Raw genomic sequence first — 22,529 nt, 5'->3', positions numbered from 1 at the left:
CCAGCCCCTCGGACGTCGACGGACCAAAAGTTGTTACGCAAATATATCACACGGACAAGTATGATACCCGAAATTCTTTGAACACCCTTCACAGTGATTAAACTTGTGGGTACACCTTAAATATCGGTGTCACATACCCGCTTTCTCGAAATGTTCAAACACCTTATTGGACCGGGCTTCACTTCGTCAACATTACGCCGTTTGATGGTTTCCACACTGAAATGTCAGCACCGTGTCAGTAAACCCCTTTCACCTGTAAGCTCATTAGCTGGTGATTATATGTGGTTAGTACTCAATGTTTCGCTCAACTGCTCTTTGAACATTTCACATATATAGCCATGTTGATATTGTGTCAATATATGAGAAAAGAATTTCCCAACTTAAGTGAATCTTCATCACGTCTATTGGAATATAGTATTCACAAGAACCTCAACTTCTACAAGTCACTTACAATGTCTGACAACCGCCGGGACGTCTCATTCCAAGCTTTTGATGGAGTTGCCCTTAAAGGCTGGTTTTTCCCGGCTACTTCAGAAAAAGGTCCATGTATTATTATGACTCATGGGGTACGTTCAACTGGCGAGCCATGATATCGACCAAGGTTAATGCTTCTGAACATTAGGTCACAGCTCTCAAAGAGCACTTTATTGATGGAATGGCCCTGGATTTCCAAAAAGCAGGATTCAATGTTTTACTCTATGACAATCGTGGATTTGGAGAAAGCGGCGGTCGCAGATATGACGCAGACCCTGTCAAAGCACAAGATGACTACATTGATGCCTTTGACTATGCCACATCTATTGCAGAGGTTGATCCTGAGAGAATTGTCTTTTGGGGGCCTAGTCTTGCTGGAGGAGTTGCCATATCCGCTGCGGCAATTGACCGCCGAGTCAAGGCTGTTATTGGCCTCGTGCCCTATGTATCGGGAGAGCTTTTAATGGGGACTGGTCAACCACTTCTTGATATGGCCGAACGAGATCGTGCCATAATCCGTAAAGGAGAAGAATGGCCCCTCTCCCGCGTCGTTGCCTCCACTATTGAAGAGGCTGAGGCTGGAAGTGCGCCGGTATTGCTGCGAGATACGACCAGCTTCCGCTTCTTCCAAGACGCAACTGCGCAAGGTGGTAACTGGGAAAATAAAATCACCACGATTTCCCTTTTCCGATTCCTTCGATTTGAGCCAATTAGGTATATCCATCGGATCGCTCCTACACCCCTCTTGATGGTTGTGGGGGAAAAGGATGAGGGTTTGTTCTCGCCTCAATTGCAGGCATTTGGACTTGCGCAGGGACCAAAAGAGATTCATATATTGAAAGGTGGTAATCATTTCAACCATTACCATGGGGAACTACGCGAAGAGAGTCTTGCAGTTCAGATTGAGTTCTTGAAAAAATATGTGTAGCCTCATCAACCTCTGGAACTGTTTTCATCTGAACCCTCGAATCTAGACTTTGAATAGACTTTGAAGGTCCGTTGAGATGGGAAGGCTGTGTACCTATAGAACCCCATGCCGTCGTGATGAAACATGGTACAGCGCGACACCTTTATAAAGGGAAAAATAAAAAGGTTTCGACGTTGTAAAACTCTTAGGCAGTGAAAGTAAAGTGACTAATTAGGGTTCAAATTGTATTAAGTACTCTGTGTCGATTAGGAACAGTCTTTAAGATAACTCCTGATGACGTGCTCGTGGTACATGTGGAAACTGCTCAGAATAATCACTCATGCTGTCTATTAATAGTACAAATCAAGGCGCTGTAAGAGTCTTCGGCACGGTATGTCACTTGTCGCGTCTTATTGCGTAATCTGCCGGATCGAGGCCGAGACGAGCTGCTCATATTTATCTCCGATGGCGTGCCGTTTCTCTAATCGTCTGGAGTTGACGCGCCCATAATTTTGGGCCGCTTCGAGGCTGCTTAACATTCTTAAGCAGACTGGTTGGTATTAGTATGACCATGCGATATAAGATGAGAAGCTCTCCAATTCGTATTCAAGTCAAGTCTCAAATTATCTAACAAAGCTGCCCGCTAAATGTTCTGTATTAGAGATTGCCGAGCCCTGATCTGTGAGAATATGCGGAGTAGACAAAGCGAAACCATACAATACATGACCCTAGCATTCTGACGCTGACTGAACACAAATCAGTTGCATAATGCCATGTGTTGGGGGACGAGTAGGGAAGTGGTGTTTAGTAGTACTGCTCCGTCCACCTGCCCATTCTGCGCATGCCGCTCTGTTAGTTCGCTTACTGAGAAGAAAATATGCAGAGCTAAAAAGGCCTGATTGCATTGTATTCCTAATCCCATGAAGTTGCTCAGCCGCAGCGTCTTAGTCACAAAAGAGATTCCTAATCAAATGTCCACTTAATAGCTGCGGTTGCGACGTCTTAATTATTCCGAGTAACGCTACTTTGGATCCCATGAGAGATTTGCTGGCTACATCTGGTCGCCTTTACTTTATAGTACGTTATGATATAGGAAGACGCGTGAATATGAATTATGAATATGATTCTGCTCGTAAATATTAGTAGTACTGGAAAATGGGACACATAGAGCACATATACATGGTAACCACATACGCACACACGCCAGCATATATCTTGGCTCTATCGCTCTTGGTTGCGGTAAGCAATTAATTGCTATTGGTCACCAAAAATCACATTATACAACTATAACAGTTTACAATCAACAACATGGATTCAGAGCACAGCCGGCTTAGCACAATCACCAAATTAATAAACGACCGCCATACTGTTCGGAAGTTTTTGCCAGAGCCTGTACCTCGCGAAGTACTGGAAAAGGCACTATCGTTGGCTCAGCGAACAGCCTCAAACAATAACTTGCAGCCCTGGCGAGCAATAATATTGACTGGCGAAAAGCTGGAAAGCCTCAACAAAGTGATGTTGAGCGCGTGGGATGAAGGGTGGCCTGATATTCCCGAAACACCCGCAGATTATATGCATCACAAGGAGAATTTCGACACGGAATTGTACGGAAAGTTATTGGGCATTGGCCGTGACGACCACGAGAAGAGAAAGATAACTTTGGCGGAGAATTTTCGCTTCTACGGAGCCCCAGCAGCGGCCATTGTCTACATGGACAGCAGACTTTCAAAGTATGATGTGATTAGTGTTGGATTTTGGATGCAAAACTTGACCCTGGCCCTTCGAGCACAAGGCGTTGAGGCCTGTTACCAGGCCAGGATGGCAGGATATGCAGAGCTGCTGCAGCGCGAACTAGACCTTCCTGAGGGTGTAAATTTCCTGAGTGCAATCGCAATAGGCTATGAGGATGTTAGCTATGTGGGAAATAGCCTCAGGATGACTCGAGATCATTGGGCCAGGAATGTCCAGATCCGATAGAGACAAGGCACTGTTTATAAACCGGTAGGATACGAATACAAGGTTATTAGCAGAGCTGGAATAAAGTAACCCGTTGTTATAGCAGTTTTTATGAATACGTATTCCTTCTTGTAAAATATTTTGTATGTTCATAAAAATAGAAATGCTTCATTGTCTCATGAGAATTAAATTGTACCCATATGTCGATAGCAGCACTTGAAACAAAAGATCGTTAAATACAAGAGAACTTAAAGCTTGAAAGGCATAAAATGGTTTCAGATGCAGTTCAAACATACCATCAATGAGAAGCTGCTGTTTAGGCTTTCATCTCATCTATGCTTACATAGAAACTACTATATAACGCAAGATGTCTAACAAGTATGCGAGAACTGTATGCATGTTTTAATGAGTCTTTTTCCCGGCTGACTAGAAGCGCTACTCTTTCAAATGCTGAGCTTATTAATGAAGCCTAAGGCAGCAATAAGATTCATAATCTGTTTTGAGATGTAGAGCCGTGCTAACTCTGGCGCTTTGCAATCGATGTAGCATTTATAATGTTGTTCGTGTGCAACTTCACCACCTTGCGCCGATACAATGCCTGGAAACCGGGAATGTTTTTTTACCAACACTATACACACCTTCTGTATTGGAAAATTCGATTTGGAAACAACATTGCCAAGTGAAAATATGGTGTTCGACGGCCGCTTTTTCGCAAGCAAACAATTACTAACCGGAGGCTTGATGGTTAATATATATACTAATACTGACGCCATATAAAACCGAACACGACAACTTGCGAACAGAAAAAACAAAACATTTAGCAGCCTACTATTGCCATATCGATAAGTAATATTGATTTGTATCACTACAAAATGCCTACTAGGAAAGAAGTCGAATTCAAGACCCGCGATGGTCTTACATTGAGAGGCCTACTCACATTGCTGGATGCGCCTAACGCGCCTCTTGTGATTTTCGTGTCCCCAGTACGTTTACACAAAGTTATGGTGGCATCTCTAAAGAGAACTAACACAACATAGTTTGGTGTTACAAGAGGTCATCTGATGGATCATCAAACAAGTCTCTTCAACGAAAATGGGTTTGCAACGTTAACCTACGACGCAAGAACGTTTGGCAAAAGTGATGGACTACCAAGACACAATATAAATTTCGATAATCAATCTGAGGATATTTTTGACGCCGTCACATACGGTACATCTTTAACACCGCATGTAGACTCAGAACGTATTGCCATTGGTAAGTATACTATGTGAACCCGATGCGCATTGCTTGAAGCACCGAGTTTCAAAGCCTTGCGTATTTGAATTGATGTCAGAAGTACTGACATATTCCCAAAGTTGGCGGTGGGCATGGAGGAGGCGCATCTATCCGAGCGACCGCCCTCGACCCGCGAGTCAAGGCCCTTGTTTTGCAAGTCCCAGGAATCTCGGGCGCAATGGACGCCCAATTTTACCCTCCAGGTATACTGGACCGATCAAGAGCAGACTTAACGCGACCGAAGCATTCGGATGAGCAAGAGTATATACAACTTTTCCCGGAAACAATGGAAGAAGCCACAGCGGCCACTCAAAAAGCGCTGCTTGGAGGGCCAGCGCTTTTCAACTTTCACTCCTACATAAGGGGGAACTGTGATGCGAAGGAGTTCAATTGGCAAAACAGAATCACACTCGAAAGTGCCTTCTATAATTTTGCCAACGAATTCCAGGCATATCTGCCCAGAGTTTCCCCCAGGCCGCTCTTGTACGTGGCGCCCAGTGGAGAGCTCCCTACTGAGCCTCATGAAAAAGCGTATGCGAAAGCAAACGAACCTAAACAGTTCTCCAAGATCGAACCGTTTGACTTTGGGGGATATATGAACGGCACAGCCAAGGTATCACAGAAGGATGTCGAAGTCAAATTTTTACAGAAGCATCTTTTGTAAATCACTTAATGTTTCTCAGCGCACAAGGACGAAAGGGAAATCTTAAAGCTCCCATATAGTTTTAGCAACTTACACGCTTAATTTAGATTATATAACTGGCAAGTCAAGGTCTGGAGCGTAGCCTTGTTTTGAACTGACCATTGTAGCTTTACTGACCCTCTTGGTTATACATATGACCTCCATATAGCTGGCAAGTCTAGAGAACATTGAAGAGCATTTGTTTCAATATCTTCCAAAGAGTGAAGTCATGTAAATCAGCAGCTAAATTCCAAGTCTTAGTAGATGAATATCATGTCTGTCAATGCAAGATAAAAATCCGTCGTCCTCAGACACTACCTCAACATCACGGGATTGATGCTTCTTTTCACCGGGGCCACGCCAAGGAGGCCCAACTCGAGTGCACCGGTATTTATTAATCGTGAATATGGCTTTCAGCGGGGCTCCAGGTAATCAAAAGGAAGGTCTTCCAGTTGGGCCCAAAAATCCCCGAACACCAGAATAAGAGGCACACGCAGCCAGATGGCCCTTTTGCTATATACGTAATTGAAACTCAGGAAAACACCACACGCCCGCATCAACCGATGCACAGCCCCAAAGCCGTTACGAATAAAAAAAATGACCCAAAGAGCGGACTTAATGTTATAATCTTAACTATTTATTGCACTTTGTTTCGATTTTACGTATACCCCATGCCATACGTTGACAATTATTTTGCTTGCGAAAATTTGCAAAAACTACTAAAATATGGCCAACGTCGATGCCGAAAGTCCATTTCTACGGCTATCGAAATCTTTTGTTTCTTATCAGTTTACGGTTATTATGGCCTTTCTTTCTTTCTTGAGGAGCTATTTTCACTGTTCTCTTTCTACGTAAAATAGGTGCAATTACTGGTGTATAAGCTGTGCCAATGGTTGGGGAGTTTCAGGGATTGTAAATCACCTTCCTTTTAGAGTAATGTCAAAGGTCCGGCACTCGGTATCCCCTCCTTCTTAAAACTTGACAAGCCGCCGGCGGGTATTGCGCCATATAGCGATTTGCCGTCCCTCCTATTCAAAGGTTCCTCATTCCTCGGACTTTGTGACTTAATTAGCAGGTGCGCAGATATTGGTGCGATCTTAGTGTGCATGGTGCTAGCTGAAGCGCTCAAGTATCTGCCTTGCCACAGCCGATAGACTTCTTCACTTAAGCTTGTAGGCTAGCTCGCCAAAGCTAGTTTGTTGGCAATATATAACCTTAAACGAATCTTAAACTGTATAGCATAGCTTAAACTATAGAGCAAATAAGTGCAGCATGGGTATGGCTTCATAGGAATGACGATGTGTGCCAAAGGTGATGGAAACACACACTTGTATATTAGCCTAGGAAGATATGGAGATTGTCCTGGCAAAAGTTCATCAGTTTATGCCTTAAGACTCAGCATGAATATCCATTAGCAAACATGCGGACGATATTGCTACATCTTATTGCTTTCCGTATTCAAACTAGATGCCAAGAGCTGGGCGCTGTGACTACCGAATGGAAGCACACAATCTTGTTTGGATCGATTTGTCCTAAATCCTTTTAGGCAGCTTGGTTGTCTGTGACCAGCAACTTGGCAGATCATTCAGAAAGACGCCATATTGATAGAAGTGATGATAGCTCAAGCTGGTGAAATCGATTACATATAGGGCGCCGATAAAAAAATATTTAAATCGACTCTCCTCGCAACAAAAACACTTCTGATCAGACCCAGCCATCAATCTCTCATTACCTCCAAGTTTACAATAAGAAGACATTTTCACAATGGCCAGCATCCGCCGCCTTGCACTCTACCTTGGAGCTTTGCTCCCAGCTGTCCTCGCTGCCCCTGCAGCTCACCACAAGGCTCCCGAGGCTGTTCCCAACAAGTTTATTGTTACTCTCAAGGAGGGTGCGTCGGTTGATACTGATTCTCACTTGACTTGGGTGAATGACCTCCACCGTCGTTCTCTTACCAAGCGCAACACCGCTGGTGTTGAGAAGACATATAACATCCACACTTGGAATGCCTACGCCGGCGAGTTCGACGAGGAAACCATTCAACAGATCAAGGCTAGCCCTGATGTATGTCTTAATCATGTTTTACATCGTACATTAACATCACCGAGATACTAATAGTAGAATCAAGGTTGCCTCTGTTGAGCCCGACTACATCATGTACCTGTCTGACATCGTTGAGGACAAGCGCGCTTTGACCACACAGACTGGTGCTCCTTGGGGTCTTGGTACTGTTTCCCACCGTACCTCCGGCTCTACTAGCTACATTTATGATACCTCGGCTGGCAGCGGAACATATGCCTACGTTGTTGATTCCGGTATCAACACTTCCCACCAGCAGTTTGGTGGACGTGCCACTCTCGGCTACAACGCCGCTGGAGGACAGCATGTTGACACTCTTGGCCACGGTACTCACGTTTCAGGAACTATTGGTGGCTCTACCTATGGTGTTGCTAAGCAGGTAAGCTGGGTTCATACATGGCTTGGGAGTCTATGGCTCTTAATAACTAAGCCTCGCTAACTGGGAGATTATAGGCCAACCTCGTCTCTGTCAAGGTCTTCCAGGGAGACAGTGCTAGCACTTCGGTCATTCTTGACGGCTACAACTGGGCTGTGAACGATATCGTCTCGAAAAACCGGGCCAGCAAGTCCGCCATCAACATGTCGCTTGGCGGCCCCTCTTCTTCCACCTGGACTACCGCTATCAATGCAGCCTACAACCAGGGTGTTCTTACTATCGTGGCTGCCGGTAACGGTGACACTTTCGGAAACCCCCAACCTGTTTCTGGCACCTCTCCTGCCAATGTGCCTAATGCTATTACTGTCGCTGCGCTCGACATCAACTGGCGGACTGCTTCTTTCACCAACTACGGTGCTGGCGTTGACGTTTTCGCTCCTGGTGTTAACATTCTGTCTTCATGGATCGGCTCGAACACGGCCACTAACACAATCAGCGGTACCTCCATGGCTACTCCTCACGTTGTCGGTCTTGCTCTCTACCTCCAGTCTCTCGAGGGCCTTTCAACCCCCGCTGCTGTCACCAACCGCATCAAGGCTTTGGCCACTAGTGGTCGCGTCACCGGCAGCCTTAACGGCAGCCCCAACGTCATCATTTTCAACGGAAACAGTGCTTAAATTGGCCATATAGTCAACAATGCCTAGGCTTAAAATGCGGAAAGTGTGACACATTAACTGATTGGTCTATTGTAAAAAATGGTCATGTACTCAGTAGACAAAGTCAAGACAAAGTCAGCGCCATGGTCAGGAGGCATGGATGAAAGTTGAACAATTGAAATAAAAAAATTATCTATCTACACTGATAGCTCCCTCCATAAGTGAGCGTGTATACCATGGTATGTTTGAACAAAGCCATCCATTCCACCTCGCATCATTATGTGCAGATCATCTGCCTTGGTTCTTTACTACATCATATGCTTGCATATAATATTCTATTGCTTAACCTGCCTGGTAAAGAGTAGCTAGATTTTGAAGGAGTCCGTTATATGCAAAGTACAGATCCAACTTATCAACTTACATATGACAACTTAGAAGTATTTCTTGGGCTATGAAGTAAGGTCTATACTGAATCTTGAATAGAGTTGGCGAACTGTCTATTGTTTAACATAAGGATTTTGAACGACTAGATGATGTGAGAAAAATGTGCACACGAGGGAAAATAGCATGCAATAACATGACATTGGTTGTTTTAACCTGTCTGTCCGGGTTTGGAATTGGCTGATGACATCGATCATTCTCAACAAGGTCGATGAGCAAACTGTGATCTGTCCAATTTTATATTTACTGGATGATTTACTTTGTAGATATTCACTTTTGGTCCTTTCGCGCAGCCGCTGCTGATGGAAAGCTGTCATCTCTGTGAATAGGTTCGATCGGCTGTAACCGATCGGATCTAAATAAGCTGCAGTCAGGACCCGTCAGACTAGTCAGCAATGAGATGGCTACTAAGCTAACACTTCTAACTCTGATTTTCTCAAATAACGGCAAGCAACTTGTCCACTCCCTTCCGGAGGAGGCCCTTTACTAATTCAGCCCTTACAGCCCATGGGCTGCTCTATGGAATATGTGAAAATATGTGATATCCAGCCTGGTATACAGAGCTGCCAAATTTCTACGAGCACAAAGTGGCCATGCTAACTGCTCCGCACTGATTCACATCTTATGCATTATCCTGTCTAGATAACCCACGGTGGAGAGATCCCATGCATTTTCGAGCACCGCTGCAGGTCATTACGTAATCTGATCCGTTAGACCACGTCTTGTTATTTTTTCCCCCATGGCGGAATAGCAACAACATTTGTTAGAAGAACTCATCGGTGCCCATACCTGGCTTGTATATTTGACCACCGCCACAATGGCTCAAAAGATTGAGCCGCGCCAAATTGCAGCCATACTGCTCTCTTGGCTCGACCTTGAGCTAATTTCATGCACCACGCTTCAAGGCCTCTGGGCAGGCTACGGTCACATCTGCGCCGTTTCTGCTCGACCAACTGCTGAAGGCGCGACCCCACGGTGGCAGCGCTTCTCCAAAGACCAGGGAAATGGCCAGGGCAGCCTAATCCACCTCGTACTGAAGATAGTTCGCCCTCCAGCTATTACTGGAGACGAAGGGCATCTTCGTAAAATGTTCAGCTACGAGGTTGAGCAGTACTTTTACGATGAAGTTGCTCCTCGCCTTACCGACACCATAGCAGTAGCACAGTGCTTTGCTTCGACAAGAAGTATGAAGGAAAAGGCCCTTGAGCATGGAATTGATCATTTGACGGTTACTCTCATGAACGACTTGAGGCTTGAGTTTCCCATTGCTGGAGAAAAAAGGGCAGTGCTTTCAAGCAATCAGGTCTATGCGGCTTTAGCATGGTTGGCCAAGTTCCATAGCAGCTCATGGTCTTATTTACATCAAAATTTGGATGAGTTTCTTTTACCGCCGCTTGAAGAGGCCTCAAGACGGCGAAATGACCCCACATCAGGTGGAAAAGCCCTTTGGTTGAATGGAGGATACACATATTTAGCCACTCGACGACAGGAATATCGATCGCTTGAGCAGGACAAGTTCTCAGAGTGGTCTGATGTATTTCGTACCTCAGTGGAAGGATCCCTGTCCATTGCTGAAAAGGTCGCCGACTTTCTGACGCCGCGTGGTAGGCCTTTTGAAACATACATTCATGGGGACGTGAAGTCAGAAAATCTTTATTCAACAGAAGCTGGAGATGATGTGGTATTCTTTGACTTCCAATATGCGGGCATCGGATTGGGCGTTTGCGATTTGGCCAAGCTATTCACTTGCTCTGTCCCAATGAGTATGCTTACAACCGATGATCCTATCCCAGACGACTTGGATATGGATGAACGAGAAAAGAAGTTGCTGAAGCACTATTGGTCAATCTTAATGGAAAATCGGCCACATGAAAAAATACTCATGTACGATTGGGACGAATTTCTTCGACATTGGGAGACTGCCCTTGTCGACTGGTGTCGATTTCAAGCGTCGTGGGGATTCTGGGGGAATACAGAATGGCTAGAATCAAGAGTGAGGTATATTACTAAAGATGATGGCTGGAGAAACTGGCTTCAGCGCCAATCTTAAATTACAAATGTTGAGAATAGTGTTGTCAAGAAATTTGGGATCTAAACATTATACAGCTTTGATTGTGCGTATCCGGTCACTCCATTTTAAACCATCTCCCTTTTATGTGAAAGGTGCTCTTGTGTAATCTCTGAGAGAGGAAGAGTACCAGATATAATCAAATTGTGTCCCAACTGGTGTCAGAGAGATAGGTTGAATGAATGATGGTACTATCGGTTTAATCGAACAATCTTGTTAAATGATACTTGAAAGATGTTAAAGTATAAAAGAAAGGAGTATATAAAAAACTAGTATCATTATAGGCCTAGATCCCCCATTCTCATTCAGCCAATGGATCAGTCTTAGCGCAAGTCTTCTGTGGCCACTTTAATCGCCTTTCTGCTCGTACATATAAGTTTTCAGGCTTAATCAGTAAATAATAAGGGTTATATTCCACGGTTCCTGTTTCGGCCAAACTGAATCTGTATCGGTATAACAGCTTAGATAGCACGATTTTTACCTCTTGGAGAGCAAAATTAAATCCGATGCAGCTTCGTGGGCCCGAGGCGAATGGTTGGTAGGATCCAGGAGGTCGATTTTTAACCTTCTCGGTGTCCCACCGGTCAGGGTCAAACTTTTCAGCGTTATCCCAGATGTGTGGGTTGTTGTGAATGTGGTGCAAATCGGCAATAACAATAGAGTCCTTTGCTAGCCTGTACCCTCCGGGTAAAATCATGTCCACCAACGCAGTTCTGGCAGGCTGGAATGAAGGATTATGTGTCCGCTGAGTTTCCTTAATAAAGTTATTCAGATACTTCAGTTGATTTACCAAATCTCCGGTCACTTGGATTTCGTCATCCCAGTCGTGGTCAATCAGTTCTTGGAGTAGCCTCTCTTGCACCCCTTCGTAGGTCACAAGGGCGTATATCATCCACGAGAGTAGTGAAGCAGAGGTTACAAACCCAGCGCCGGTAAGTATGACCAAAGCTGGTACAAATTGATCCCATTCCAATCGATTGCCTTTCAAGTCTCTTGCCCTGAGACAGTAGTCTGCCAAGATTAATTACTAGTCAGCTTTAAGCCCTCTAGAGATAGAATGAGTTCGTACTTACCGACCAAATTTTGAGACTGTAGAGCGGCATCTTGAAGGTTTAAATCTTCAACTCCCGTAGATGCTTTCTTGGATGCTTCGAATATCATTCTCTGGATTTCGTGCATATTGTCTCGAAGCTTTTTGGGGTCTCCGAACGGTATGTTTGCATACCAGCTACCGAAAGACGACACTCGCTTACTTAGTTCGACATTATGCGCAATCTTGAGCACAAATTCGTGCAAAGGAGCATCAACAGATGTGAAATGATTGAAATTCATGCCAAGAACAAGTCGGCCAACGGCTTGAGAACCGATCTTCATCATGTATGGATATACGTTCCATGCTTCCCCATCCAGGTCCAATTTGTCGAATACACTGAATGACTCTTCCACAGTTTTTTGCATTGCTGGTGCATAATGTCGTACCGCCTTGGGACCCAAAGCTGGCGGTAAAAATTTATGCGTAATCCGCCACGCCTCCGAATCTGTATCGCCAAGAAACAATCCAGCTTCTGGCATACCCAATGGATGTACGGGATGGTTGGGGATGATCTTTTTCGAAAAGAAAGCGCTCTCAGTGAAGAAGATATTGGCCAAACGAGGGTCATTAGTATGGTGCATGCGGCTTCCCATGTTGGTTGTGACGAATAGTGATCCGTATTTATTGAATAGCCGTTGATGATTTCCAAGATGATCGGGATATACTTCGAAAAAGCTTCCCACGTATGGCAAACCACCTGGCCCCGGTATGTCTCGTACAGATTTACCACTGATTGATATCGCAACCGGGTCGGTTGCTGCGCGTACCTCATTTACGGATGTCAACTCGATATTTTGATGAATAAAGCCAACATCTAGAAGAGAACGTAAGCACCTCTGTTAACATGAAATCTTTGTGAAGAATGCACAAACCTTTGTAGTCCACAATAGCAAAGTGAGATGCAATTAACTCTTGCAACTCTGCAAAACCGAAGTTCGAAGGGAACGTGATTTGGCGGGACGTAGAGGGTTGCTCCCCCAAAAGATGGAAAGACGAAGAAATCATGATGAAAAGCTTTTTTGTGAGGCTGATATGTTGATACAATTCAAAATAGCTTTGGGAAGCCCATCGCACTTTATAGTCAAAGATGTCAATAGATAATTTGCTCAGACAAAATAATAATTATCAATACTGCCACTTTCTTGATTATCTGGCCATGGATTACCTTCCACGGCTTGTCTCCATGGAATTTCCATAGAAAGGGGTAAAGCAAACATTGTTCGGATATTCTTCATGGTCCGTGGTCCGTAGAAAATCAAGATGTGATGTAACATCATTATCGACCCTGTTATGCATCCATTGCAGGCGCAGGACGAAACCCGCCCAATCCTCGGCTAATATACCCTTTTCGTATGCATGATAGAGGACATAGGTAGGTTTCGGCATATGAATATTTACCAACCTATACCCTGCATTCCTCGGAAACCCACCCTCCTTCCCGCAGTTGGCGCCCGGGTGAGTTTTGTCAGTCGAGGATCACTCTGCAAAGGTTGCTGCCGGATACGCGGAGGGACAGATGCCGTATGCGTTTGTGGGGCTTCGGCGTTTTTAAGTGAACGATCAGCGTCTAGTAGGAACCTACAATCTCCGTCTCGGAATGAACTATTTTGGGATTGCCGACGACTACCGATGTTGGTGTTCCCGTCATACGCCCTTTGCGGATCAGAGTACCAGCTAGAATGTTTATATATACTTCGCAAGCATCCCAAAACCATTGAGCGATTCAATCAAAACGCCAAGTTTGGACATATAAAATCCAGCCAATATGACTCTAGAAACGGAATATACGGTGGACGAAGTTGCTCAGCACACCAAACCTGATGACATATGGATGACTATCCATGGGGAAGGTTCGTCGACTTATTATCCCTCTGAACGATTGACATTAACTTTTTACAGTATACGACGTAACTAAATATCTCATGGATCATCCAGGAGGGATCGAAGTTCTCTTGGAAGCAGCCGGCACTGATGCAAGTGATCCATTCGACAATGCTGGCCACTCAGATGATGCCTTCGACCTCATGACCCCTTTCCGGATTGGGAAATTAAAAGGCCATGTTAACAAAAAGCCAAAACATACACTTCCCTTACAGCCTTCATTCGAGAAGCTCGATTCTACGAAGAATTCTCATGGCCTAGCAGGAATAACCTTGGGGTTTCTTTCGCTGGGTATTGCAGCATCGACATACAAGATTTTTAAAGAAGAACATGGTATTTCAGCCTTGATGCCAGTAGCCATACCTCAAATACGTCGGTTAACTCATGCACTCTCGATTTTGTCGATTCCGATGGCTTCTACACAACCAAGTAACTCAAATTACTTCAAGGGGTTATTGGGTAGCTCGTTACTCTTAATGGGTTGCACAGCATTTGCAATACGAAAGTCTGTCAGCGTTATCATGGGTGATACGAACTCCAGACGGTACCCAAATCATCTGAAATTACCTAAACCGGTGACACGGGATCCCTTACTTCAAAGGGGTTGGTTGGATTCAGTGTTATCCCCCCTACCGTTGGCAAAGAAGATACTGGTCGCACCAAATGTATACCGCTTGGTATTTTCTCTACCTCAGTCAGAAGCAATGTTAGGCCTGCCAACTGGTCAACACATTGCCATAACCATGAACATTGATGGGGAAAAGGTGACAAGGTCTTACACTCCAGTATCCAATAACTTGGATTATGGTGTTCTGGAATTACTCGTCAAGATATATCCAGACGGCAAGTTGACTGGTGGCTGTCTTACCAATCTACAAATTGGAGATGAAGTTCATTTTAGAGGTCCTAAAGGAGCAATGCGCTACTACAACGGTCTTTGTAAAAAGATCGGGATGATAGCTGGTGGTACAGGTATAGCACCGATGTTCCAGCTTATTCGAGCAATTTGTGAGAACGACCGTGATGGGACGGAAATTAGCTTGATATACGCAAGTCAAACAGAAAACGACATTCTACTTAAAGAAGAGCTGGATAAGTTTTCTCGCCTATATCCTAAGCTGTTTAACGTTTTCTACGTTATTGAGCATCCATCAACGACTTGGACCTCTGGAGTTGGCTATATAACGAAAGATATAGCAGCAGAAAGACTGCCGCTTCCGGGAAATGATGTCAAAATCATGATATGCGGTCCAGCTGGTATGGTCAGCTCAGCCAAGAAATTTCTTGGAGAGTTGGGCTACGAGACCCCGGGCGCAAACCCAAAGATGAGCGACCAGGTTTTTATTTTCTAGAGAAAGAGTAAGAGCATATGACGACCTTCAAAAAGGTTGCGTGACAAGAGGTTCTGATATTTCTCATATAGCGTCTGAGCATGGCCTTAAAACCTTCAGTTTAGTAGTTGATACATTTTAGGATTAAATATAATTAGCGACATCGATTATTTGTGTCATTGGCGATACCACACTTTGCCTTTAACTGGAATGCGACCCGCCCCCTGTATTGGAGAGCCAATGCGCAGGCCAATTGCGCGATCCTTAGGGCTTAACAACAGCAAGTTTACCACGAACGGGGACATTTTCTTGCCTTCCAACATCGGGGAATTCCGACAACTGAACTCCCTTTCGGAACAAGAGACAGTGTGTTGATCCACCAAAATGAAACATGCCTGTTTGTTCACCTTTCTTCACATGTTGGCCCTCTTTTACGGTGATGTCCACCGAGCTGACTTCATCCATGCCAATGGCAATAAAAGCCATCAAACCGATCGCCGGATTATCCGCCTCAATGAAGATGATGCCCCGAGTTGCTAGCGCAGACAGGTAGCCTTGAGCGACCGAGATGCCGCCAGTGTCGATTTCATGAACAGTCGGATCACCTACGCCCTCAAAGAGAGGCTCACTGAAGTACGTGCCATCCTGGACGAAAGCGCGTCGAATGGTTCCTGAGACTGGTGAATGCCAACGGTGATAGGATAACGCCGAGAGGAACGCCTGGTAAATTGTTGCGCCGGCGAAATGTTGAGCGAGTGGATCGTGAGCTAGCATATCAAGTACTGAGTAGGGCTGGCCCTTTGCGAAAAACCGATCCCGCAGTTGAGCACCATGCTGAATGTTGAACACCTTAGATTCGCATGCATTGGCAATGACATTGTCGTCGTCTGGTGATGCGACGGGCCTTGCCTCATCGTGAACCTTGCGAGTGAAGAAGTCTAAGAGCTGTCAACATATTTGTCGAGTCATTTCACTCCGAGAAAATCGAGGTTGAGAAACTTACCATCCCATGACTTGTAGCCGTGATATTTGGCCGATGGTTCACAAACAAACATTTCTTCAAATTTCATGGACGATTTGTACGGAGCATTGGCGACCTGCATGACGTCGTTTCGCCCCGTTTCGCCGAACCAGCCCAGCTTGTGCTCTCCCAACACCTCGGCTGATTTTGGAGTCTGCGATGCATGTCAGCCGACGATTGGTGCTCGGAGTTTTGGAACGGTTGAATTGAGGCTGTAGAAGGCTCAAAATTACCTACCTCTAAGAACTTTCCCCATTCGTTTAGAACCTTTTTGATCGCTTTATTCACGTCTGGGTCGAGGAACGCGGCATGTCCACTGAGACAAGGCCAAGTTAGCGCTTTCGCCACATAAAGTCATGGACTACAAGTATGTAGCCATGGATTGTAGTATGGATGTATCCATGAATCTGCCAGAACCGCGTCGACGCACCTTGCTGTGCCCATGGGATAATCAAGGATGGCGCAAAATGGCACTCCCACAACACCAGCACTTTCGGCTGCATCTGTCCATTCCGGAGCTTTGGAGACAATGTGGTTGAGCACCTGAAGCATGTGGTGGTAGTCGCGGATCTGTTTAGTTCCTGTAGGATCGCGCCAGTATGGCCTTTTCTTTGGGATTTCATCAAACATTTGGTTAAAGTACATGTAGATTCGTGAGTTGCCTTCGATTAATTCTCTGAACTCCTGCAGCGCCGGCGTCAGCTTTTCCTCGGGGTGCTTGTCGACGTGCTCCGTCACACGACGAAGATATTCGCGATGGACACGATGGTCTGCTGGAAGCCATGCGCCGGGCCTGGATCATGTGAAAAGGCGTGAGATTTTGATACTCGGCAGGTGAAAACACGGGAAGAACAATATTCATACTTGTGAATGCGCCATTGATGCGGGATGTCATGGTGATCGCCGTGTTGCCAAACCATTGTGAATGAAGAAATTGGGTAGCTGGTTGGAGTAGAGTAATGCCACTACAAAGAAATACTATTACTTCAACAGGTGCCTTTTCAACTAATGCATCTATAACTAGGTATGTAGTCGACCATTTGAGCTGTACAGGATTATATACGTCGCAACTCAAGCTTCATACTTACTACACGGTAGTGGGTCTTATAAATGCAATGATGCAATCGTGATGTGAGTGTTACCCAATTGAATCTCAGATCCTCCAAGATTTATTTTCTATATAACGTGTCGCATCCTGGGAGACTGGAGCTGATCAGCCACTATAGTGCCGATTTCCCGCTTCCACGCCATCATGCATCAGGAGAAATACTGGATACATGGCTCTTCGCACGTGCATCAGTCGCCTTTCCCCTTCCCTCTTCAGCCTATTGGGCCCCTCCTCGTAAACTGCAATGCCTTCTACATCTTAAAGCCATTTAGCCAGTAGTTGCCGTTGCCTATGGCTGGCTTTATGTGGTCGAGTGTCGCGTAAGAACCACGACCTGGGATGCAGATGCCAAATTGACAAACACAACTCCGTCGATGCAACTATTCAATGCGGCGACTTATCTCATACAATCGCTGAAAATTGCACCAGCTTTGGGCAACCATCGATCTAATGGAGAAAATTTAGCGCACCGCTAAGGGAGACATTGCCGCGAGTCCCGAATTCTCATCCGATTTCCCGGTTTTAAACAAAAGATCTTCGTAGACAACAGATTGGCACTGGATCCTTTGGATGATGATGATGCGATAGTAACGAGAGAGGCCATCGACTGCGATGTACTACGACAGGTGCTACAGAAAATGAGAAGAAGAAGGAGGCACAGTCCTCGTATCGGGTTTCCTTTCAAAACGGTGCTCTTTTGAGTCTCTATGTACTCCGTAGACTACACACGCCATCAGCGGCGGCGTCCAGCAAGCGGGGGCCTGGGAGTCTCAACGGTACCCGACTTTAAAATCGATGGCGGGATCTAACGTTGTCTCTCATCCCCATGCCAACATAGGTATGCTCACAGAAGTATTAGAGGTCCACAGCCTTTTGCATCCATAGCAAAGCCTAGCCACAAGTTCAATTCTTTGGACATGCCTCTGGCGGGTGGGGTGATAAAATTGTGTTGCTTAGAAGTCTCAAATGCCGAAAACACCCTTACAATTCGTCGACAAGAAAATAATAAATATTAAATTATGAAAGGTCGGATTGACTCAAAGAGTTCTAAATTTCAGTTTGCTGAAGAAAAGAGGGCAATATGGGAGATGACACTAGCTATAAGAAACAATCATATCGTAGGGAAGGGGGGAGGGCGGGTGGATAAAGAGCACAACGAATCAGCTTGGGTATGGGAAGATTCCGCTCGGCAACGCAACCACCCAAGGCAATGACGGCTGAAATAAATATGTGTTATAAAAATAATTACCTGCATTTGATTGAAAGTATAAAAACACTGCAGTGGAATGGTGTGCACTTTGGCTCTCATGTGAATGGGAGGTAAGTGGCTGTCTGGAATAAGATTGGTACAGAAATATAAAAGCTATCAACGTAGAACCATACAGTTCAAAGGCAATAGGGTCCATGATAGTTAGCACAATGAAATCCGCTACATACTAAATATCTTACCAATAATTGTCATAGGACGCGCTGTTTTCGCCTAATAGTGCCATCGATCAGGCGTTTGAGGCTATTATACAAAGCTCAAATCGTATTTCATCTATCTAATCAATCGGTCGCTAGCTTAATAAAAGACTGTAATCCTTGGCATTGGCATAAAATACATATTAGAAAACAAAGGATACAACCGCGGTTTGTCTCAGACAACTGTGAATGGAAAGCATAGGTAATTAGGCCACGGTGAGGCCCGAAATGAGCAAATCCTTGTTCAGAATCTCTTCTTTGTTGGCAACCAACTCGTCAACATCCCAATTAGCCCATGCCAGCCGTCCAGATAGAAACGCAGCCTCTTCTGAAGTAGCCCAGACAATAAACTCAGCAGAGAGCTTGGAATCAGTCGTTGGCATATCTGTAGATCCCTCAAGTCCGGACTTATAATACATTGCCGTTTTAACAGCACCCGGGTTAATGCTTATAAAGCGTGCAAGAGATGAAGGGACATCAGCAACAGCCAACTCAAAGATGCGGGCCAATGCAATCTTGCTACCACTGTATGCCCACAGATGCGGCGCCCGAACAGCAAATGAAGCAAAGCTATTGAGAGCGACAACTACACCTGGTGAACTAGGTTTGCTTGCCAATCGGTGCTGCAGATAAGCCTGCGTAACAATAGTTGTACCAAGGACGTTAACCTCAAAGCCTTTCCACCACTCGTCTATGTCGGCAGTAAGAAAATTCTGAGGCTCAGACATAAACTCGGCATTGTTGACGAGTGTATCAGGCGATTCAGTTAGAGATTCAAACAATTTCTTGACAGATGCTGTAGACGAGATATCAACAAGGCGGTAGCTGGCCTTTAGCAATGGAAAGGATTGTGCCAAGTCGTTAACCGTCGACTTCAGACTGGACTCAGTACGTCCGGCCAAAATAATCGATGCAACACCAGCCTCAGCAAAGCTACGAGCAATTGAAGAACCAATTCCGTAACCACCGCCGGTCACGATAACTGTCTTCCCCCCAAATTCTTCATGTAGCTTTGAAGGTGACAGTCTTGGGTAGGATTCAAAATGGAAAGTGGAGACAATTGATGATGCCATTGCAACAGAAATTGTATAAAAAAAACGAAAGTTGTTCAAGATAGTGATATATATGTGTGCGTATTGATTTCAGAAAAGATCCAGATTATGCTGTTATACACCGCGTCTCTTTTTATATTTCGCGGACAGTCACGTCGTCTTATTTTAAAGAGCCCCGATTGCCACTGTTGGCCCATATCACTGTTCTGTGGATTTCTAATTTGTACTCTATGTAAAGATTCGTCTCATGAATTGATCTCTCTACGCAATGCTAGTTTAAAACAGCATATCGGATCATGTTACATAATTCCTTCCAAGGACAAGACGTTATCCCCATCGATGCGATGGTGAGAGGGTTGTTGAGTAATCACTTAATTCCGAGGTTAGCTAATAATCGGATGCAACTTGTCCCATTATTGAGATCATGCGCAACTTGATCAAATTAACTACGCCATGCTCTTGAATTTTTAATCATTAAATCCGAAAGTGACTAAAGCTGTGAGAAAGAGCCATTTCTTGTATGTAGCAAATGCTTTTGTTTAGTTCAAATAACCTAGTTGATCGCATTTGCCGAAGTGTACGCTTTTGCTTCTACTTGCTACAACCCCCTCATCTCCTCAGTGCAGCCCTCGAACAAATCACCCTGTGAACACATATATTTCGTTATTCGGAAGTAGCCATCCATCTCGGCCAAGGGGCTGACATTTTTTCCTTTCGCACCAATTTAAACAAATAACTTATATCTGATCGCTGCTCATTCCCTTCATTAGCTTGTGTTCTACAGAATACGTTGATATTATTACCGATTCCACGACGATAATTATCTTTATAGAAGAGTATTCCACGAAAAGTAACGGTTAATTCCTCCAGTTAATTCAATGAACTTGGCACAATGTCGTCTAATTAAGTTTCAACATTGAGGCAGCCCCTAAAGAGAGATCGAACCCGCGAATGGATTTAGGGCACTAAATGGGTCGTATCTACATGTAAAATCATTGCGATATTACTCATATTCAGTGCTTGGTCATGATGACCCATTCTAGGCTATTAAAACCAATTAGAGTCATTCAAGAGGCACCTACCACTGCAAAATTTGACCCTTTTGAGTGATAAACTTCCCCGATGTCTCTTCTGATGCTTCATCAATAACCTTAAGCATCCCATCTACACTGGTCTCAATCGTATCTGGAGGGCCAGATGCAAACCCCCATTGATCAGCAACAAATTGTCCCGCGCGCGTTTGTACCCAACCCGGATGCAGCGCAATTGTAATAAGGCCTCTGTCTTTGTTTTCCAAATGCAAGGCTTTGGTGAGCCAATTTTGAGCGGCCTTACTCGGGCCATAAGCGCCACCGGGCACAGGTTCCATTTCCCCAATACTGCCAACTGAAGATGTAATCATCACAAGCTTCGGCGAAGGTGAATTCTGTAGCAGTGGCCATAGTGCCTGGAATACCAGCAGAGGAGCGATCGTATTAACTTCAAAGGCAGTACGTAAGTCTTCTGCCGTTGTCTCGGCCGCCGGTACCATAGGCGGGGCCCCTCCAGCATTATTAATGAGAACGTCGATATGATCTACATCGAATTTGAAGGCATCTCTAACTTTGGCAAGGGAGAGAGTCGTTGAGAAATCCAGCAATGTCGTCAGGAGGGTACTACCCAACCCTTTATTCAGCGTTTTAGTCTCTTCGATAAGGGTTGAAATGCCATGTTCGTTTCGAACGGTTGCAATAACAGTTGTGTTGGCGCGGATAAGAAGTGCCTTAATAAGTCCAAGGCCAAGCCCCCTATTTCCACCGGTGACTACGTAGATCTTGTTTTCGCCGTTTTTCCCCATGATTTTTATTGTGATTTGAATGTTTGTGTTTGTGTTTGTGGAGTCAATCTGGCATTTGCCAATAAGGAACTTGATGGAAAGGGGTAACAAAAGATGTATCAGAGGATTGGGCCCTTTTATACCTTTATTAGGTGGGGGCATTGGCTTTATTTTTCTCACAAAGGAGGGGCAGCTGTGGGACTCGAACATCGTGAACCTGGCTGCCTAAAAGGATTCAGTCACACGCGATGCCCCTTGAACAACGAGCACAGGACTTCTATCACACAAATGTTTTTCAAGAGTACTAATACGAGATGGAACTTTTGAGGAAGAGATCGAACTGAAGATCAGGTTGTATGTATCTATTTTATTGATATCAAGATAATACAGCTCAGATGTTGTGAACATTTTCTTATTCACTCACGTACGATCCAATTACCCAATTTTATTCATACCGTGAAATTACGAGGTGTTAGCTCTAAGAATATTTCAGGCATGACGTACAGTATACAAAAGATATCCTTCCTGTTTCCAAAAGAGGGGGTGGATAGGGGCTGAACCAGGGGGTATCACCTCACATGCAGTTGCATCGGTAAAGTCCAGATGAATGGTATGAACAGATTATCATGTTCGATACCATTTTATTTAAGATAAGCTTTCTATTTAAATCAGCTATTTGACCGTTATTTTACTCTCGAAGAGTGTAAAATCACTGTGAGGATCATGAAAAAGGGTGTACGAATTGATGGGCGGTTACACGCCTTCACTTATTCTTATTTTTTATTAAAAAAGTAGTGATTCCCTCAAACGCTTAATACACAGTTCTCTTAGGATACAGCGGTAATTGAT

General features: G+C 44.7%; 10 protein-coding genes across 10 annotated transcripts; 6 read left to right on the top strand and 4 right to left on the bottom strand.

The window, feature by feature from the left end:
* Window positions 1–452: 452 nt before the first annotated feature.
* On the top strand, window positions 453–1,402 carry Triagg1_1607 (uncharacterized protein; the record flags this gene model as incomplete). The annotated part of the gene is made up of 2 exons (XM_062895696.1): window positions 453–566; window positions 623–1,402. 2 exons carry the CDS (start codon window positions 453–455, stop codon window positions 1,400–1,402), a joined length of 894 nt encoding a protein of 297 aa, XP_062759146.1.
* Window positions 1,403–2,689: 1,287 nt separating this feature from the next.
* On the top strand, window positions 2,690–3,358 carry Triagg1_1606 (uncharacterized protein; the record flags this gene model as incomplete). Its single annotated transcript, XM_062895695.1, has 1 exon — window positions 2,690–3,358. One exon carries the CDS (start codon window positions 2,690–2,692, stop codon window positions 3,356–3,358), a length of 669 nt encoding a protein of 222 aa, XP_062759145.1.
* An 851-nt stretch (window positions 3,359–4,209) lies between these two features.
* Triagg1_1605 (uncharacterized protein) lies at window positions 4,210–5,276 on the top strand (the record flags this gene model as incomplete). Its single annotated transcript, XM_062895694.1, has 3 exons — window positions 4,210–4,320; window positions 4,375–4,591; window positions 4,693–5,276. 3 exons carry the CDS (start codon window positions 4,210–4,212, stop codon window positions 5,274–5,276), a joined length of 912 nt encoding a protein of 303 aa, XP_062759144.1.
* A 1,782-nt stretch (window positions 5,277–7,058) lies between these two features.
* Triagg1_1604 (uncharacterized protein) lies at window positions 7,059–8,426 on the top strand (the record flags this gene model as incomplete). The annotated part of the gene is made up of 3 exons (XM_062895693.1): window positions 7,059–7,358; window positions 7,423–7,752; window positions 7,827–8,426. The coding sequence occupies 3 exons, from the start codon at window positions 7,059–7,061 to the stop codon at window positions 8,424–8,426; spliced, it is 1,230 nt and encodes a 409-aa protein (XP_062759143.1).
* A 1,237-nt stretch (window positions 8,427–9,663) lies between these two features.
* On the top strand, window positions 9,664–10,896 carry Triagg1_1603 (uncharacterized protein; the record flags this gene model as incomplete). Its single annotated transcript, XM_062895692.1, has 1 exon — window positions 9,664–10,896. One exon carries the CDS (start codon window positions 9,664–9,666, stop codon window positions 10,894–10,896), a length of 1,233 nt encoding a protein of 410 aa, XP_062759142.1.
* A 425-nt stretch (window positions 10,897–11,321) lies between these two features.
* Window positions 11,322–12,600, bottom strand: Triagg1_1602 (uncharacterized protein; the record flags this gene model as incomplete). Its single annotated transcript, XM_062895691.1, has 3 exons — window positions 11,322–11,357; window positions 11,396–11,925; window positions 11,988–12,600. 3 exons carry the CDS (start codon window positions 12,598–12,600, stop codon window positions 11,322–11,324), a joined length of 1,179 nt encoding a protein of 392 aa, XP_062759141.1.
* Window positions 12,601–13,772: 1,172 nt separating this feature from the next.
* Triagg1_1601 (uncharacterized protein) lies at window positions 13,773–15,240 on the top strand (the record flags this gene model as incomplete). The annotated part of the gene is made up of 3 exons (XM_062895690.1): window positions 13,773–13,857; window positions 13,907–14,221; window positions 14,378–15,240. 3 exons carry the CDS (start codon window positions 13,773–13,775, stop codon window positions 15,238–15,240), a joined length of 1,263 nt encoding a protein of 420 aa, XP_062759140.1.
* A 243-nt stretch (window positions 15,241–15,483) lies between these two features.
* On the bottom strand, window positions 15,484–17,160 carry Triagg1_1600 (uncharacterized protein; the record flags this gene model as incomplete). The annotated part of the gene is made up of 5 exons (XM_062895689.1): window positions 15,484–16,157; window positions 16,223–16,394; window positions 16,478–16,556; window positions 16,671–17,033; window positions 17,105–17,160. 5 exons carry the CDS (start codon window positions 17,158–17,160, stop codon window positions 15,484–15,486), a joined length of 1,344 nt encoding a protein of 447 aa, XP_062759139.1.
* A 1,858-nt stretch (window positions 17,161–19,018) lies between these two features.
* Window positions 19,019–19,885, bottom strand: Triagg1_1599 (uncharacterized protein; the record flags this gene model as incomplete). Its single annotated transcript, XM_062895686.1, has 1 exon — window positions 19,019–19,885. One exon carries the CDS (start codon window positions 19,883–19,885, stop codon window positions 19,019–19,021), a length of 867 nt encoding a protein of 288 aa, XP_062759138.1.
* Window positions 19,886–20,877: 992 nt separating this feature from the next.
* Window positions 20,878–21,701, bottom strand: Triagg1_1598 (uncharacterized protein; the record flags this gene model as incomplete). Its single annotated transcript, XM_062895685.1, has 2 exons — window positions 20,878–20,908; window positions 20,947–21,701. 2 exons carry the CDS (start codon window positions 21,699–21,701, stop codon window positions 20,878–20,880), a joined length of 786 nt encoding a protein of 261 aa, XP_062759137.1.
* Between the last annotated feature and the right edge of the window lie 828 nt (window positions 21,702–22,529).

This window comes from Trichoderma aggressivum, assembly GCF_033847375.1.
Source record: "Trichoderma aggressivum f. europaeum strain CBS 100526 chromosome Unknown scaffold_004, whole genome shotgun sequence".
NCBI classification, from domain to species: Eukaryota; Fungi; Ascomycota; class Sordariomycetes; order Hypocreales; family Hypocreaceae; genus Trichoderma; species Trichoderma aggressivum.
Note: the sequence above shows the minus strand (reverse complement) of the source record. Positions and strands in the feature narration are given on the sequence as shown.